Here is a 15,588-nt window from a genome sequence, read left to right on the forward strand (position 1 = left end):
ATCACCCACCTTGCTTGTATGCTGAAGTTTTTAACAAGGATGTATGATCATAGTGTATATTGAATATTGGCTATTACCACACAAAGTTTCAGCTCAACATCTGTAAAACTGACAGAGCTACTGCCAGTTTTACATTTTTATTACTTTTATTAATCTTTATTTAACAAGGCAAATCCCATTGAGATCACAGATCTCTTTTGCAAGGGAGGCCTGTGCCTGAAGGCAGCCTGACATGCATGTTTTTAGACTGTACGAGGAAACCGGAGTACCCGGAGAAAACCCACACAAGCACAAGAAGAACATACAAACTCCACACAGAACGACCCCAGGTCCAGCCGGGGATTGAACTCAGCACCCAGGTTTTGCTGTGAGGCAACAGTTCTAACCACTGATCCATCGTGCTACCACATTTTTTATTCATTCATCCTTTATTTAGACAGGTTACTCCCACTGAGACAGGTTAATCCCATTTGCTAAGGCTGATTAGCTGTTGTGGCCATCTTGAGTTGTGGTGACTCCCAACGTTAATCAGTTGCAGATGTTGTACACCCAATGATCACTTAGTGAGGGTTTTATTAAAATATTTCCACTTTTACATAAGGTATTTTGCTCACAGACAAATCAGCAGACACTCACATTCGCCGGCTATTACATAATCACTCACCTTTCATGGTGGCGATTGAATAAAATGTTGATTTTTTTTTCTTTTAAACAAGTATAGTAAGTCTGTTAAGAAGGTCACAATTAGACAAACAGAAAGGTGATTTAAATACTATTTATTTTAATGCAAGTAATTAAACAAGTATTTTTTAAATAATGTGTAGTTCATTGTGACTGGTCCTTCAGTGCAAATAAATATACTTAGCTTGTTTGTTGTTTCATCTACAATTAAAGATATGATCTGACTTAGTCATTTCAGATCAGCATAATATTTTTGTTTTCAGTGCATCACACTCTTGAAGTCAGATGTGTAAAAGTTTTGAGTCAACATCCATTGTTAGAGTTTTTATACAGATTGAAATAATTTTAAAATGAGAAAAAAGCAGCGTGGAGAAGTGGATTGTTGTTTAGAAAATGTCCTTGCTGAGCTGCATTATTGACGGGAAGCACAAAGTGTAGTGAAGGTCTCCGGTCTGTTACCATGGGCACCATCTACTCAAGGCAGATCAGAAACAAGCTCATTTTCATGTCCGCTGATAACCCTCCTTTGGTTTTGTCTACAACAAATCCTGACTAAAGCAAACCTGTTGTTTTTGTTCCTTTCCTGTCTCTCCCCCACCCCCCCTCCCCCCAGATCTCTGTGGGTGTGTGTGGGATGTTGTGTCAGGGCTGAAACCCATCCCTCTCTCATGAGCCTGTGTGTCCACACACACACAAGGCGCCTCGACGCACACACACGGCGCCCACGCGCTCACTGACGCTGTGAACTGGACTCTCGAAGCCCGGCAGATCTCAGCCGAGCCAAGCAGAGCGGAGTCTAGCCCACTTGGAGCCTGAGGATGTCAACAGAGACAGAGCTGCAGCCAGCGGTCAGGCCCAGCAGCATCAGACGAGACTCCAAGAGGAAAGGTAAGAACACTGTCTGGAACAGAGATGGTCCTGGAAAAGTTGCACAGAAACTAAACCCTGAAGCAAGTTATAAAAAAACACAATCGCTCTGTTGAATGACAAGCAAGACACTCAGATGGCGGAAGATATAAGTTAGAATATTAGTACCCTAACTTTGTGGTAGATACTTCAGCTGTAGTTATTTATTTTTATCTCCTGTTGCTGAAGGAGAGAGACGAAAATGATTTTTGTCTGTGTGTGTTTGTCTGCCTGTTAGCAAGATGTCTTATGAACCAGTGGACACGTTTTACCGAGACTCAAAAATTAGTCATTAGATGTTAAGGACATCCAAAACTGATTACCTTTTCAGGTCACCCCGATTCAAGATGGCCACCACAGCTAATCAACCTTAGCCAACACGTAACATGTTCAGCTAATTTTAGAAATGTCTCAAATTTGGTGCGAGAGAAGCTGAGCATCATCCCCAACACATACGTAGATCTCCCGATACACATTGGACCAACATTTTTTACAGAAAACTTTGACTTGAACTATTGGTAGCAACCCTGTCTGTTAGAAAAACATCTCATTTACCACTGGATGGATTTTAATGAAACTCTCCAAAACATACATCTCAACATCTCAAACACGTCCACATTTGCAGTCAATACAGTTCAAGATGACGGCTACAACTAATTGACCTCAACACAGGGCAACAACGTACTCTGTTTTACAGATACAGAGTGACAGTTTGGAGTGGTAGTAGTTGGTAATCATCCTAAATGGTGTAGAGGTAGTGTTGGATAAATAAATATCCTTTCATCATCTGCTTACTCAAATCAGCCACTCTGAAGACACGAGAAGATTTTTAACTGGTCTTTTACTTGCAAGGGTAGACAGTCACAAGAAGGCTTTCACAGATGTGCACATGCTTAGAGCCTCATCAGTGAGAATCTGCACCGGACAGTGAGGCAGGAAATGTTTTATAATACATGCTTATCAGACGGAAGCGAGGTCAAGACGACCTCGACTTTCTAGTTTACAGACTCGGAGAAGGCCTTGAAGTTATCAGGTGCCTGCAGGCTCCTCTCTGAGCAGACAAAAGACTCTCTGACCTCACACACATGGTTCAACATTCATTTAACATTAGTTACTGATAAACATCCATGACCTTTACCTAAATTCCCCTGACAGGTAGAGCAGCCGACTTGGGACCAGAAAGTTACAGGCTCAACTCCCTGCTATACCCACATGTCGTGGTGTCCTTGAGCAAGACACCTAATCCCTAACTGCTCCCCATGCACTTACATAGCTGCCCACTGCTCCACCTGGGGCGTATCTCAGGTGTGATGGGTTAAATGCAGAGAACTAATTTCATCATTGTATAGAAATATAGGCTACAGTGATAACAACACAAACACACACACACTTGAACACATTCTGTGAGCATTAACACATCAAACAGTATCTCACAATATTTCATAAAGCTGTTCATAACATCATTTACAAGGTTTGATCGAACAGTTCTGAATCCATTCTCTCTCAGCGTAGAAAGATCTAAGGTAAGATTTGTGAAGGCCTTCCTTCCTTGAAGGAGTGCTAGGTCAGGTGTTACTTGACTAAATGTTTTCTGTTAGTCTGAAAGGAAGAAAGAAAATGCTCACAGACAGCTTTCATCAACTTGTTTCTTTTTACAATCCTAATTTGCACTTCACGGTGGTTTGAGTAACACATCAGGATACAGGTCTGCTACTTGCTGCTAATAGAAACTAACAGATGTGGGGGTGTCACGGTACAGTAGCAGACAGGTGCTGGGATGTGTTCAGAGAAGACCAAACAGATCCCAGTGTAGGAATCTCCAGATGCAGGTAGCCAGCAGGTGTAAAGGAGCCAGCTTGGATGCTGTCAGGTGAGAGGTGCTGCCTCCCGCCACCTGCCCGTCTGTTAGACCCACGCCAGGCTTCCTCTGAATAAGCATTTGATTGATGTTGTGAAAACTCCGGACGCTGTCGGGGCTGATACTTAATGGATGCAGGCAACCACGCAGAATTTCACACACTCTCACTATCACCTGCAGCAGATGCCTCATTGCACATGTTGCGCCTCAGCCACTGCAGACGAGCACAGGTCCTTGTGCACAGACAGCCAGGGAGACTCAGTGCCTCACATGTCCTATTTAGACAAGCATTGTTCTACTGCAATGAAGATTATGTTCGTCATTCAGACTGCTCTCCTTATTTGAGAGATTCAGAAAAGCACTTCTACACACACGTGCGTGCGCACACACACACACACAGATACTGAGATTGGGATTGGAGCCCAGAAGAGCATATGAGAGAGCATGAATGGTTTGCTTTCAGCTTTGAGACTTAAAGGTTTATTTTCTTTCTTTCTTTTTCTCTTTTCACCACCACCACCTCCACCTCCACCACACACTTTACCTTATAACTCGTCTTTATTTGTATCACTTTTCTTTTCTTCTTTTTTTGTACAAATAGAATGTAGAATTTGTTCAGCTACAAAGTCATTGAGCTCGGTTCACACAGGATGTTTTCATCTTTCCTCTGATCTGGGTCAGTATTCCCAGAAGTCGTATGTGCAATCACTTCAAGTTGGGTGATGAAAGTCTAACGCAATCACGTACCACACACAAGCAATGAACGTGCATGCGCGTGGGAATAGAATAACTTTGAGTGCCTTGTGTGGGACCTTAAATTCTTTTTTTCAGCGCACGCACTCGTGTCTCACCAGCTGTCTAGTTCCTGTCTCGCTGGAGTAGCTGAATTTAAATGAAAATACATTGGCTGATTGTCATTAGGATATAAATGGTTGCTTTACGCTTATCCCTGCAGGATAGCCCACTCACACTTCAGATCTCCTCCTCCCACTTGTCAAACTCCTCCATGACCTTGTCCTGGGTAAGTGAGACATGGAGTGGAGAAGGAAGAGAGAGTGTGAGAGAGACTAATGAGTTAGTCTGAATGAGAGCTTTTTAATCTCAGCCTTTTGTTTCACAGAGCTGTGGAGAGGACCTTGATGAAAAAAAAAAGTTATGCTGCTGTGTCTCACATTAATCACTATGATGGCCCATGCTTATGTGTGCGTGTCTTCCTTATTGCACATAATTGTGTTTCATTTGTGAGCTCAGGTCAGTGTTGTAATAGCCCAGTCTTTCAAGAGAAACTTAGTCCCAATCCCAAGGTTGAAATAACCTTTGAACTTTAGCATTTAAACAGCCTGACCTGGATAACTGTTGCTTATGTTAACAATGGTTCAGTCTATCCTACAGCTAATTCTTGGAAAAGAATCAGAATTGATCCTTGACAAAAGCTGATGCGTTACATAGTGTCTATATGTTGCACAAAGCTTTTATTTCATTGTCTGGCAACCTGACCTCAAGGATAAGATGCCTATTAAAGATGTTTGTTAGTTTGTAAAACTACAAGCCTTTTAAGAGAATAGCACTCTTAAACATCACTCAATATTAAGGAACCCAGGGTTGACGGTCTGCCAGAATAAATGCTTTTATGTGAATGTCAAATCAGAACAGAAAGCTAGTTTGATATTTCTGAGGAGCCCAGCAGCTGCAGACAGTTTTGTCTCTGCTAACGTTAACATCTCAGCGCCCACCTAGTTAATAAAGCATGATGAACCATGGACGCCTTTTTTTTCAGTGGATTATTTGAATCATTTTTCTCCACTTTTACCACAAAAGAAAATTGTTCTGATGTTACACGAAAGAACTTATGCTAAATATAATTTAATGAGTGTATTTCCACAGAAAGGTGGCGCAGTTAATAGAGCTGCTGCCTCTCAGCGAGCAGTGTCGCCAGTTCAAATCCCGGCCGGGGGCCTTTCTGGGCGGAGTTTGCATGTTCTCTCTGTGCATGCGTGGGTTTTCTCCGGGTACTCTGGTTTCCTCCCACAGACCAAAAACATGCACGTTAGGCTGATTGGTAACTTTAAATTGTCCCTGGTTGTGAGTGAGAGAGTGAATGGTTGTTCAAGTTGGGGGAAAAAAAACCAAACTTAAATTTGAACGCATCCTTTGTGATCATTTATTGTTGTTATTGTTGTCCACTGTTGTCTTCACTCTTTGTTAAAATTCAGGTCTCTTGTAAATGAGTCCTCGTGGCTCAATGGGACTAACTGTTTAAATAAAGGTTGAATGAATGTCTCTGTGTGCCCCTGTGATGGACTGGAGACCTGTCCAGGGTGTACCCCGCCCCTCGCACAGTGATTGCTGGACATGGGCACCAGCGACCCCCGTGACCCAAAATGGAATAAACGGGTAAAGGTAATGGATGGATGGATGGATGAATGTCTCTGTGTGCCCCTGTGATGGACTGGAGACCTGTCCAGGGTGTCCCCCACCTCTTGCACAGTGATAGCTGGATATGGGCACCAGTGACACCCACGACCCGAAAAATAAGCAGTGGGTAAAGATAATGGATGGATGCATGGATGCATGGATGGATGGATGGATGGAATGTATTTACAGAATACATCTAAAGTGGGACAAATGGTGCATGAATCTGTAAGATGTTTTTGTTTCCCCTTCAGAGAAGCTGCCATCATTGTCAAAGCTGGGCATCAGTTTTGGTATTAATCTGGCAAAAAGTCTTGTCTGATGCTCTTCTGTAAACTGTTTAAAAATAAATACACACAATGTTTACTGACATTTGATGCAAGTTGAAGCCTAATCCATCCATCCATCTATCCATGGACGGATGCATGTTCCTCAAGGACCAGGGTTGGGAACCGCTGCTCTATACAATGCAATACGTACAGTGCAATAATCTTTCTGCAGAACTCACTTATTAAGATTTGAACTATCACTTTGAGGTGCATACATTATGAAGCGTTGAATGAAAACTGAACAGCTAGGTGTTTGTAATTTGTGACCATAATTAGTAAATGAGTCTACCTGAAGCAGATACGTATTTGGCAGTTAACCAACAAGCGTTCAAAGTGAAACAATACTGACATTCCTGTTTGGAGATGATCTTCCACACTCCTCACTAGATGAGCAATTTTACCATCTCATGACGCAGTATTGTATTTGTACCCGCAGTAATTGTGCAAATAAACCATTCAGTGATGCCTGCCTGTCTTCAGTGATGTGACAGTAAATATGATTACAACTTCTAATAACTTCTTCTGCTGTCAACACATGCAGTTTGTCTGTCATCAGAGCTTGAAAAAGAAAATCACGACTTTCCCACACAAGGATTTATCTGAGGATGTGTGGGTGTGGAGTGTAGCTGGCAGCCAGTGGCATGAAAAGAGTGGTTAAAGGTTATAGCTGTGCAGCTGTTAGCCGTTGTATGCGTGTGTGCGTGTGTCTCTTTGCACGTCTCTGGTGTGCGATTAGCAAACACATTATCTGCTTTGTGTGAATATTATGCACACATCCAGTCTATCTGGCACAATCACCACAGTCATTTACTCTGATATCTTTCCCCGGGGAATCTTACTGCACAAACAACTGCACTTTGTGTGTGTTTGTGTGTGCGGTTTGTGCTTTTCATGAGAGGTAATCAGATCTGCTCCCCCCAATCAGACTGAGATTGAATTGAATTGGTGTTCTGCTCTTGTTGTTGTAGAGGTGACAGAAGACAAAGCTTCTCTCACTAGCACACAGTAGCACATGCTTTCCCAAAACAACTTTTCTGAACTAAAACCATCATTAGAGGAAATGGTTTTTCTCTTCTAAATTGTTTGTTGTGCGTGTTTTATGTGAATCTTTTAAACTAATTTCATTAGAGTGTTTGATGTATCACCCCACTCCTCTTCACTAGCTTCAGCTGTGTGGAGCTGCATCTCTTAATGGGTCTACTTTTTAGCCCTTCAGTAGCATGAGAGGGAAGGTGCACGAGGTGAGATGTGATAAGTCCCCAGGCAGATACCTCACACGCCTCCACTCATCCTCATTCACTTTCTGAGCTGCAGCTCCAATGTCATGCTCTTCTTCTCCTTTTTTCCCCGCTCCATTCAAGCTTTCAGATGTGACCGAACTGAATCAGCATTCAAAACAACCAACTCAAAGGGGGAAAATATATAAATATCAGTTTAAGCCTCTTATTTATTTTTGCTGCATCTTTAGACAGTATGCTGGACTCTGTGATCCTCACAATGTGCTCAGCTCAGTCCTCTCCACCACAGCTGTGGATGTGGCTTTGCCCACCACATCTCTAACTACAGTCTCCATAGCAACACTTTGCTCTGTGCTCATAATTTGCACAAAAAGAAAATGTCCCAATGTCACCCACAGGCTCTAATAGAGGCCGGCCGTCTCACCCTGCTGTGCTGGATGAAGGACTGTGTGTTTAAAGGGCATTTCTTAATTGTTAGAAGGAGACGGCCTGTTGTGTTTTTGTTCTGTTTGCTCATAACATGCATACAAATCATGTTTAGCACTCATCTAAGGCACACAAGAAACATACTGAGTGACAGCGATGATAGAGTTCTCCCGCAGCATTTGCTTGGAATGTTGTTGAGGTCCTAAAGATGAGATATTTGGCATTTTCAGCGATTGCATCTGTTGTTGTGCATGAACATAAAATAGTTTTCAGGTATTGCAGTCTTCCTACTTTTATCACATTTTCAAAAACTATATGCATGTATTTGGTTCTGTGTGAAAACTGTGTACACAAAGAACAATATTACAAGGAAAGGTTACATGAAGAACAAAAATGTTTTGTGAAAAGTGAACCATGCGATGCACAAATGGTCCAAAAGGTCCAACATCTGCACTGAGGACAATCTCAACTAAAAGAGTTGCTAACAACTAGCCTGTTCAACCTTTATTTAGACAGGTTAATCCCATTGATCCGCGGACACTCTTAAAAACTTGAAATGCCCTTTCAGAAAACTTTTTCGTTTGTATTCTTTTATGTTGTTTTGTCTTCTTGTCTGTTTGTAGAACATGTTTCTGTTTCAGAAATTGAACGGTTTTTCACATTCAGCCATACAGAGTCTTGGTCAAAGATGAAATTATAATTGTTTCTAAATTTTCCTGTTAAATATTTTCTTTAAAAAACTTTTTAAAATTTGCAGAACACAAACAATAAACATCTGGGGTTTTTTTTCTTCCATTGATCTGATTTTGTGTTCTTATATAGCAACTTGAGCAATTAAACAAAAACAAAGCAATTTTAAGCACAAAAGCCAAATGATTGAATTAAGTCATAGTTTGAAGATGTAGAACTATTGATGATGTGCTCACATTTAGCGAATAAGAAAGAATTAGACTATCACAGGCATAATCAGGGGTTAATTTGTAAACTGATCCAAGCTGGAATGCAAATAGTGGGGGGAAGGGGGGGTTCTGGGGGTCCTCCCCCAGAAATTTTTTAATAAAGTAGATGTGATTTCCTGCATTTTGGTGCATTTTAACGTGTTGTTAAACATCTAAGTTTACCTACATTTGTAAACACTCTGACTGCCTGGTTAGCTTGACACTCACCCCCACCACTCTTTTAGAGACAGAGATTTTTTTAAGGGTGGAATCGGAAATGCTGACTTCAAGGGTTAGTGGGTATGTGATATTAAGAAACTCGTAAGAGGCTGTTGTGTTTAAAATGAGTGTTTATGAAATTATTTTCAGTTTACATATCCAATATAGGGCAGCACGGTGGCACAACTGGTAGAGCTGCTGCCCCTCAGCGAGCAGGTCCCTGGTTCAAACCCCGGTCCAGGGGCCTTTCTGGGTGGAGTTTGCATGTTCTCTCCGTGCATGCGTGGGTTTTCTCCGGGTGCTCCGGTTTCCTCCCACAGACCAAAAACATGCATGTTAGGCTGATTGGTAACTCTAAATTGTCCCTAGGTGTGAGTGAGAGAGTGAATGGTTGTTTGTCTCGTTTGTCTCTATGTGTCCCTGTGATGGACTTGCGTGTACCCCGCCCCTCGCACAGCGATTGCTGGACATGGGCACCGGCGACCCCTGTGACCCAAAATGGAATAAGCGGGTAAAGATAATGGATATCCAATATAAGTTTTATTCGTTCAAGGCAGTCATGTTTTTGTTCATAACTTTATTATTAATAAGTCTGAGAGTTACCGGATCCAAGCAAACAATTACTGAAACACATCCTGTCAAAATAAGAGAGTTCCCGGATCCTGTTCCGGCAGGATTTGGCACAAATTAAGCCCTAGGCGTAATTAACAACATGTTCTCAAGGCCCAGAACAGTTTCTAAACTAACAGTATTTGGAGCAACCTTTGATTGTGTTTCTGATAGTTTTCATCTAAAACAATAGAAGTTGTCATGCTCTTTTAACTATGAATATCTTAGACTTTCTTTTTTTATTGAATAACTTGTTGTGACTTTACTTATAAATTGTTTTAGATAAAGATGACAAATGGTGAGAAAAATAATATAATCATCAACTAAAAATATTTTAAAAACTAAATAAATTTAATAAAACTTGATAACAATGGCTGATGTCAATGCTAATGGTTTCTCAGCTCATTGATGCTAATGTTATTAGTTACTGTATCGGCAGACATTAGCTTACCTAATAACTGCTGTTGTAGCTCTTATATTTGCTTTCAGTAATTCAACAATTCAGGAGGAGAGTTGTTACAACACAGCTTAGAAGGTACTGAGTAGTTTAGGGTGGAAAATGCATCTAAACAACATCTACATGGTCCATAGATACAGTATATGGACTAAAATCTAACTAAACTTTGTTTAAGCATCCCAGTCTTTGATTGTTTAAGGCACTTTGGCCTTTTCTGAGCTTCTGTATCACATCGTTCACAGTTTAGTAATGATGTAATATTTTGCGAGCCAGATGAATTTAGCTCATGGGCCAAATTTAGTAAAGGAGCCACCAGTTGTGTATTGCATCTCTTGCAGGTGGCTGAGCCTTTTTGTCATGCTCATGCTGTACAAAACTCAGCAGTCCTTTGCTTTAACCCTCTTTTCCTGGATCCTGGTTGAGTGGACAAATAGAAAAGCTACTTTACTCCAGATGAAACAAAGAAAAAAGCAAAAGAAAGCTTCAAGTTATTCTGTGCTTTTCAAGAGATGATAAGTAAAAGTTCCAACACATTCATGTTGGTTTGATAGAAGGACTTCTATGTTTTGAGGTACCTGCGTCTTCCAATGTGATGAAGGACAGTGTTCAGCAGTCATATACTGTATATAGAATCACTGTCACTGGTGAATTTAAGAAACGAGGTGACACTTTTGAATTAGAAATGTTTTTTACTCTTAAAGTTGGGTGCATGCAAGGATCAGAAATTAAAGATGAGATAAGAAAGGGAACAATGTTCCTCTACCACTTAGAGAGCTTTAGATTATTCTTAGCAGGAGAAAATGAACTCTGATAAACATGAGCTAGTTCTGTGTGAGTAGTGGCGTTTAGTTATAGTATTATTTGGTGAATTTCAACAGCACACAACTGGGCAATTGTGTGCTGTTATGGTCCTGAGATTGTCCAGGAGTAAATGACAGGACACACAACATATGAAGCCCAGATTGTGCACCCAGACAAGACTTTAATTATCAATCACCTGATCAGTGCCCTGAGATGACTTCTGTTGTGATTTGGTGCTATATAAATAAACTGAATTAAATTGAATTGAACAAAACAGCAAAGAGGGAGCCCCGGCTAAAACAAACAAAAAGAGGGAGAAGCCCCGAACCATCCAGCAGTTGACCATCGGAGTTGGGCAACTCCCCTCGCCCTAAGGTCGGAGAAATAACCCTACAACCAAAAACTGTAAACACAATGATGGCTGGTAACTCCCAGTCCCAACAGAAATCAGTGACAAGGTGCAACCACAGATATCTCCAACAGGAGTGGGAGTGAGGCTAGAGAGAAAAGCCAACAACCATCAGACCAGTGTCTCTCCTCTGGCCTCCCTCACTTGTCCAGCAGGTGGAGCGTGATCCCCCTGAGCTAGAGTTTCATTCGGTCCCAAAAAATCCGACCTGGCCCAGCCCCAGCCTGTACCCATCATTTCTGAACCCGACCCAACAAATTAACAGTAATTACAGGTCCAAACCTTTAACAACCCCCCCCCCCCCCCCCCCCCCGACATTTTTAATTAAGCTTTGACTGCTTATATAGTTATTAACAGTCGGCGGACACGCGTGGCTGAATAAAGGGGGTAAAAGATCGAAGCTGAGGGGGTGTTTGTCCTTTAATGGCTGTCAAAGCACATTAAATCCCTGCTTCTGCCTGCATTCTGCATTATTCAGACACAGACCCTGCTCTGACATGTCGGATATTTGGGATCTCACCTGTTTGGGTTGTCAGCCGCGCACATCTTCCGAGTGCAGCTGATTTTTTTTATTTTTTATTACACCACCACCTTCTAAAGGAAAGAACAAAGATGTCTCATTTGTTTGAATGTCTTTTTTTACTTTAACTGAACTTTCTTTTACCTCTTTCAAGACCGGTCAGTGGTCAAATGTCCGCATGGGGCAGATGATTGTATGGTAAGCCATGTTGCCATATAATTGGATTGTCAGCCGCACGCATCCACTGACCCAATAAAAAGCCCGACACCGGCCCGGCCTGCATATTAATCAATCAACCTTTATTTATACAGGTAAATCCCATTGAGCCTCGAGGACTCATTTACAAGAGAGACCTGATTTCAACAAAGAAAGATGACAACAATGGACAACAGCAACAACAATAAACAGTTATAAAAAAGCATACTACAGTTTTTTTTTTTTTTTTTTTTTAACAAATAGGATGGCTAAAAGGAAAAGGTAACAAAACAAAAAACAGCTAGATTCCAAGACAAATGTAGAAAACTAAAAACAGGAACATGTCTGCATTGGACCCTGCCAGGAGTCCAACAGATTCTTAAAGACACTTAGAGAGGTCAAGGTCGAGAGCTTCAAATCTTTTTGTAAGATGTTCCAGGAAACAGGAGCGGAATAGGAGAAGGCCCTTTTGCCTAGTTCAGTTCTCACTGAGGGAACACTGCAGGTAATAATGTCCTGAGAGTGCACTCCGTAGCTGCACTCACGCAGAGACATGTAGGAGGAGATGTATGAAGGCAGCAGACCAAGAAGTGATTTAAAGATGAAAATGTACCAGTGAGAGCACATTATTAAGCACATTATTATGGCCCAGCCTGGCCCTAATCTGGGTTGGGCCGGACCGGGCTCCAGGTTTGGGTTAGAAATGACAGCTCTACCCTGAACCGCTTTCAGTCAATCATCTGTTTAGAGAGAGCACATGAATCAATTATGAATCAATTAATTAATTAGGCACTTGTTCACATAATTGACACAAGGACACATTTATACAAAAATTATTCCATGTCAGAAAACACACACAGAAGCTGACACAAACCAAAAGCAAACAGCTGAATTCAGATTTGTTTAGACTAAGTTATTTGGATATTTATACATAGTGTTAATATAAATGATTCTTCATGTGGAATTTGTAGCTTCTTAACTCTCACACCCCATTTGCTCATAGCAGCACTTTTGGAAATATTTTTTTGGAATGAATATCAGTACAACACACAACAGTAAGCTTTGTTCTCACTGCACTGATGTATCAAATGTACAGTATTTTAGAAAGAAAGGAAATTGGACTTATTTCTTACAAGAAATCTTACATGGTTTCATGCCATTGTAGTCCCTGAGTGAAAAATTGTACAGATGTGGACAACTATGAAGCGTCACCAAAAAAAGTCAATGCTCAGTAATCCAGGTATACAATCCAACAATTTTCAGTCAGGTCATCTGGACAGTTTATAAAACGTTTCACCTTCCATCCGGAAGTCTTCATCAGTCAAGGAAACACACAACACAAAACCGATTCTTCCCCCAAACAGCTTACTCCAAAGTGGAACAAACCAGTTATGATGGTGTCTTTGGCACGCCCCCTTCTCTTGTGCCGGCCCTCTTCCTCATCGACAGTCATGTCAAACTGGTTAATAATCCAGGTATACAATCCAACAATTTTCAGTCAGGTCATCTGGACAGTTTCTTTATTTTTTTTTCTGAAACGTTTCACCTTCCTTCACCAATGAAGCATCACCTTCAAAACAAGCGTATTGGTATTTTTCCTATTTCTTATGGTTTTCTCTCACAGTTAGAATGAATGTTGTATCTTCTGCATGATGGCAATGACCCAAGCTTCACACTAAGGACCTTGTCAGGCCCTGGCATAAAGTAAAAAGTCATAATGTAAACAGGGTCTCGTATGCAACTTGGGGCCAAGCTGGGGAAGAGGGAGGGCAGCCAACTTGGGACCAGAAAGTCGCAGTTCGATTTCCAACCATTCCCACATGTCGTGGTGTCTCTGAGCAAGACACCTAATCCCTAATTGCTCCCCGGGTGCTTACATAGCTGCCCACTGCTCCACCTGGGTGTATCCCAGGTGAGATGGGTTAAATGCAGAGAACTAATTTCACTATTGTATGACATACAATGATGACAACACATAGCACTTTACTTTATTTTGAACGTGCTGTCAGGTGGCATTGTAGATGCAGTGGTTTTTCTTTGTAGGACTAATCAGAGTAGGTGTGACAAAAAGAAGTATTTCGTAATTTGTTTTGAATAGTCAAGTGTGATTCACTACATGTAGAGTTGATGTTTGTTCCTTTTAGAGCAAATAAGTAGATAAACATATCAAAAGTAAGTTAGATTTTATGGATCTTTTATTGACTTTTTTGTACTCGCACTGAACACGGCTGCATCTAATGAAGAATGTATTAACAACCAAACAAAGTTTCATCAATTTACAAATGATTAATTAGAGGTTAAGATAGAAGCAAAGATCAGACTTGTGTTCTTGCACCAACTTGCAATTTCACAATGATTCAGATTAATAAAAAATAATAATATTTATTCATTGCTTTATAAATCTAGTAAAACTTATGCATTTGTACATTTCCATCAATATACATGGGCACAGTTTTAACTATAATGCTCCACACAGTTTGTGCTTTATGAAATAATTATGTTAAATTTTAGACAGTGAAAAAACAGACTTTTTCCAAAAGGTCAATGGAATATTTTAATAAACTGCTCGGATAAAAAGTACAAGTCTGCATTATTTTCAAATCACAGTTGCTAATTTCGTAATGCATAGAAGCGAAATGCAAAAACAGGTGCATGGTTGCAGTATGGTCAGTGCAACTACTGGGTCCAATTTCCTAATGCATTTGTAAGAGCAAAGATTTCCTTCCTAAATATTAATGCAGACAGAGGGATGCTGTGACAAAGGGTAACAAAACATAAAAAAGAAAAAAGTCAACAGTACTGAGACTGCAGAGCCTTTGTTGTTTTTTTTATTAAACAGAGATGAGATAGAAAAGCCTAAGAAGAAATGAAAAGAAGAGATGATTAAATCACCTTGTTTCCCTATAGAAACTCTTTGTGTGTGTGTGTGGGGGGGGGGGGGGGGGAGTGGTCTGCATGCATGAAATGTGTTTCATCTAACACATCACACACTTTGATGACCCCTAATCTCCAGGCCACGGTTGTATTCAAAATTCACTTCTGATCTGTGTAAATGTAAGTGTTTCATTGTTCCAGCAGCCCCTTCATCAGCATACAGTCTTTTCTTTTTCACAAACATGCACTCTCAAATCAGGTTTGCCAGTAATAACACAACCATTTTGCCACGTGCTGGCAAACAGGAAGGAGCTGTACAGATATGATTTTGGAGGTACATTCAAAGCTTCAAACATTTACCACAATTCTGTTTTCTTGCAGACCTCTTATTGGGTACAAAAAGAAAAAAAAGCATTTTTGGACATCTATAACTTGAATATGAATCACAATAACTATTTAAACATTTTATGCAGTTACAAACTGGTCAGATCAAATCCTGTTTGATATCTTGGAAAAAGCTTGGACATTAAGTATGTTTGGATAGTTTAATACATTATCCAAGGGATCTAAAAGCAAAAAACAATATTGCCAAATAGCAAACTTGTGTGAAGATTTGACAATTGTTTTTAAGCTGGATGCCTTTCCTGACACAACCACTGAAAACTAGCTACTGCAGCCCACATGTGCAGATCAGAGGGTTGCTATTGCAGCTGGGG

The 15,588-nt window shown here is 40.7% G+C and overlaps 1 protein-coding gene across 3 annotated transcripts in view; it reads left to right on the plus strand.

Annotated features, from left to right (window-relative positions):
- Positions 1 to 1,470: 1,470 nt before the first annotated feature.
- The window catches only part of dab1a (DAB adaptor protein 1a), an 88,988-nt gene continuing 74,870 nt past the window's right edge, over positions 1,471 to 15,588 (plus strand). For all 3 annotated transcript variants that reach the window (XM_037698217.1, XM_037698218.1, XM_037698216.1), the window contains exon 1: positions 1,471 to 1,569. In XM_037698217.1, coding sequence (XP_037554145.1) covers positions 1,500 to 1,569 — 70 coding nt within the window. In that variant the 5' untranslated portion in view covers positions 1,471 to 1,499. The remainder of the gene's footprint in view (positions 1,570 to 15,588) is intronic.

Source organism: Nematolebias whitei, chromosome 3, assembly GCF_014905685.2.
Source record: "Nematolebias whitei isolate Nwh7 chromosome 3, NemWhi1, whole genome shotgun sequence".
NCBI classification, from domain to species: Eukaryota; Metazoa; Chordata; class Actinopteri; order Cyprinodontiformes; family Rivulidae; genus Nematolebias; species Nematolebias whitei.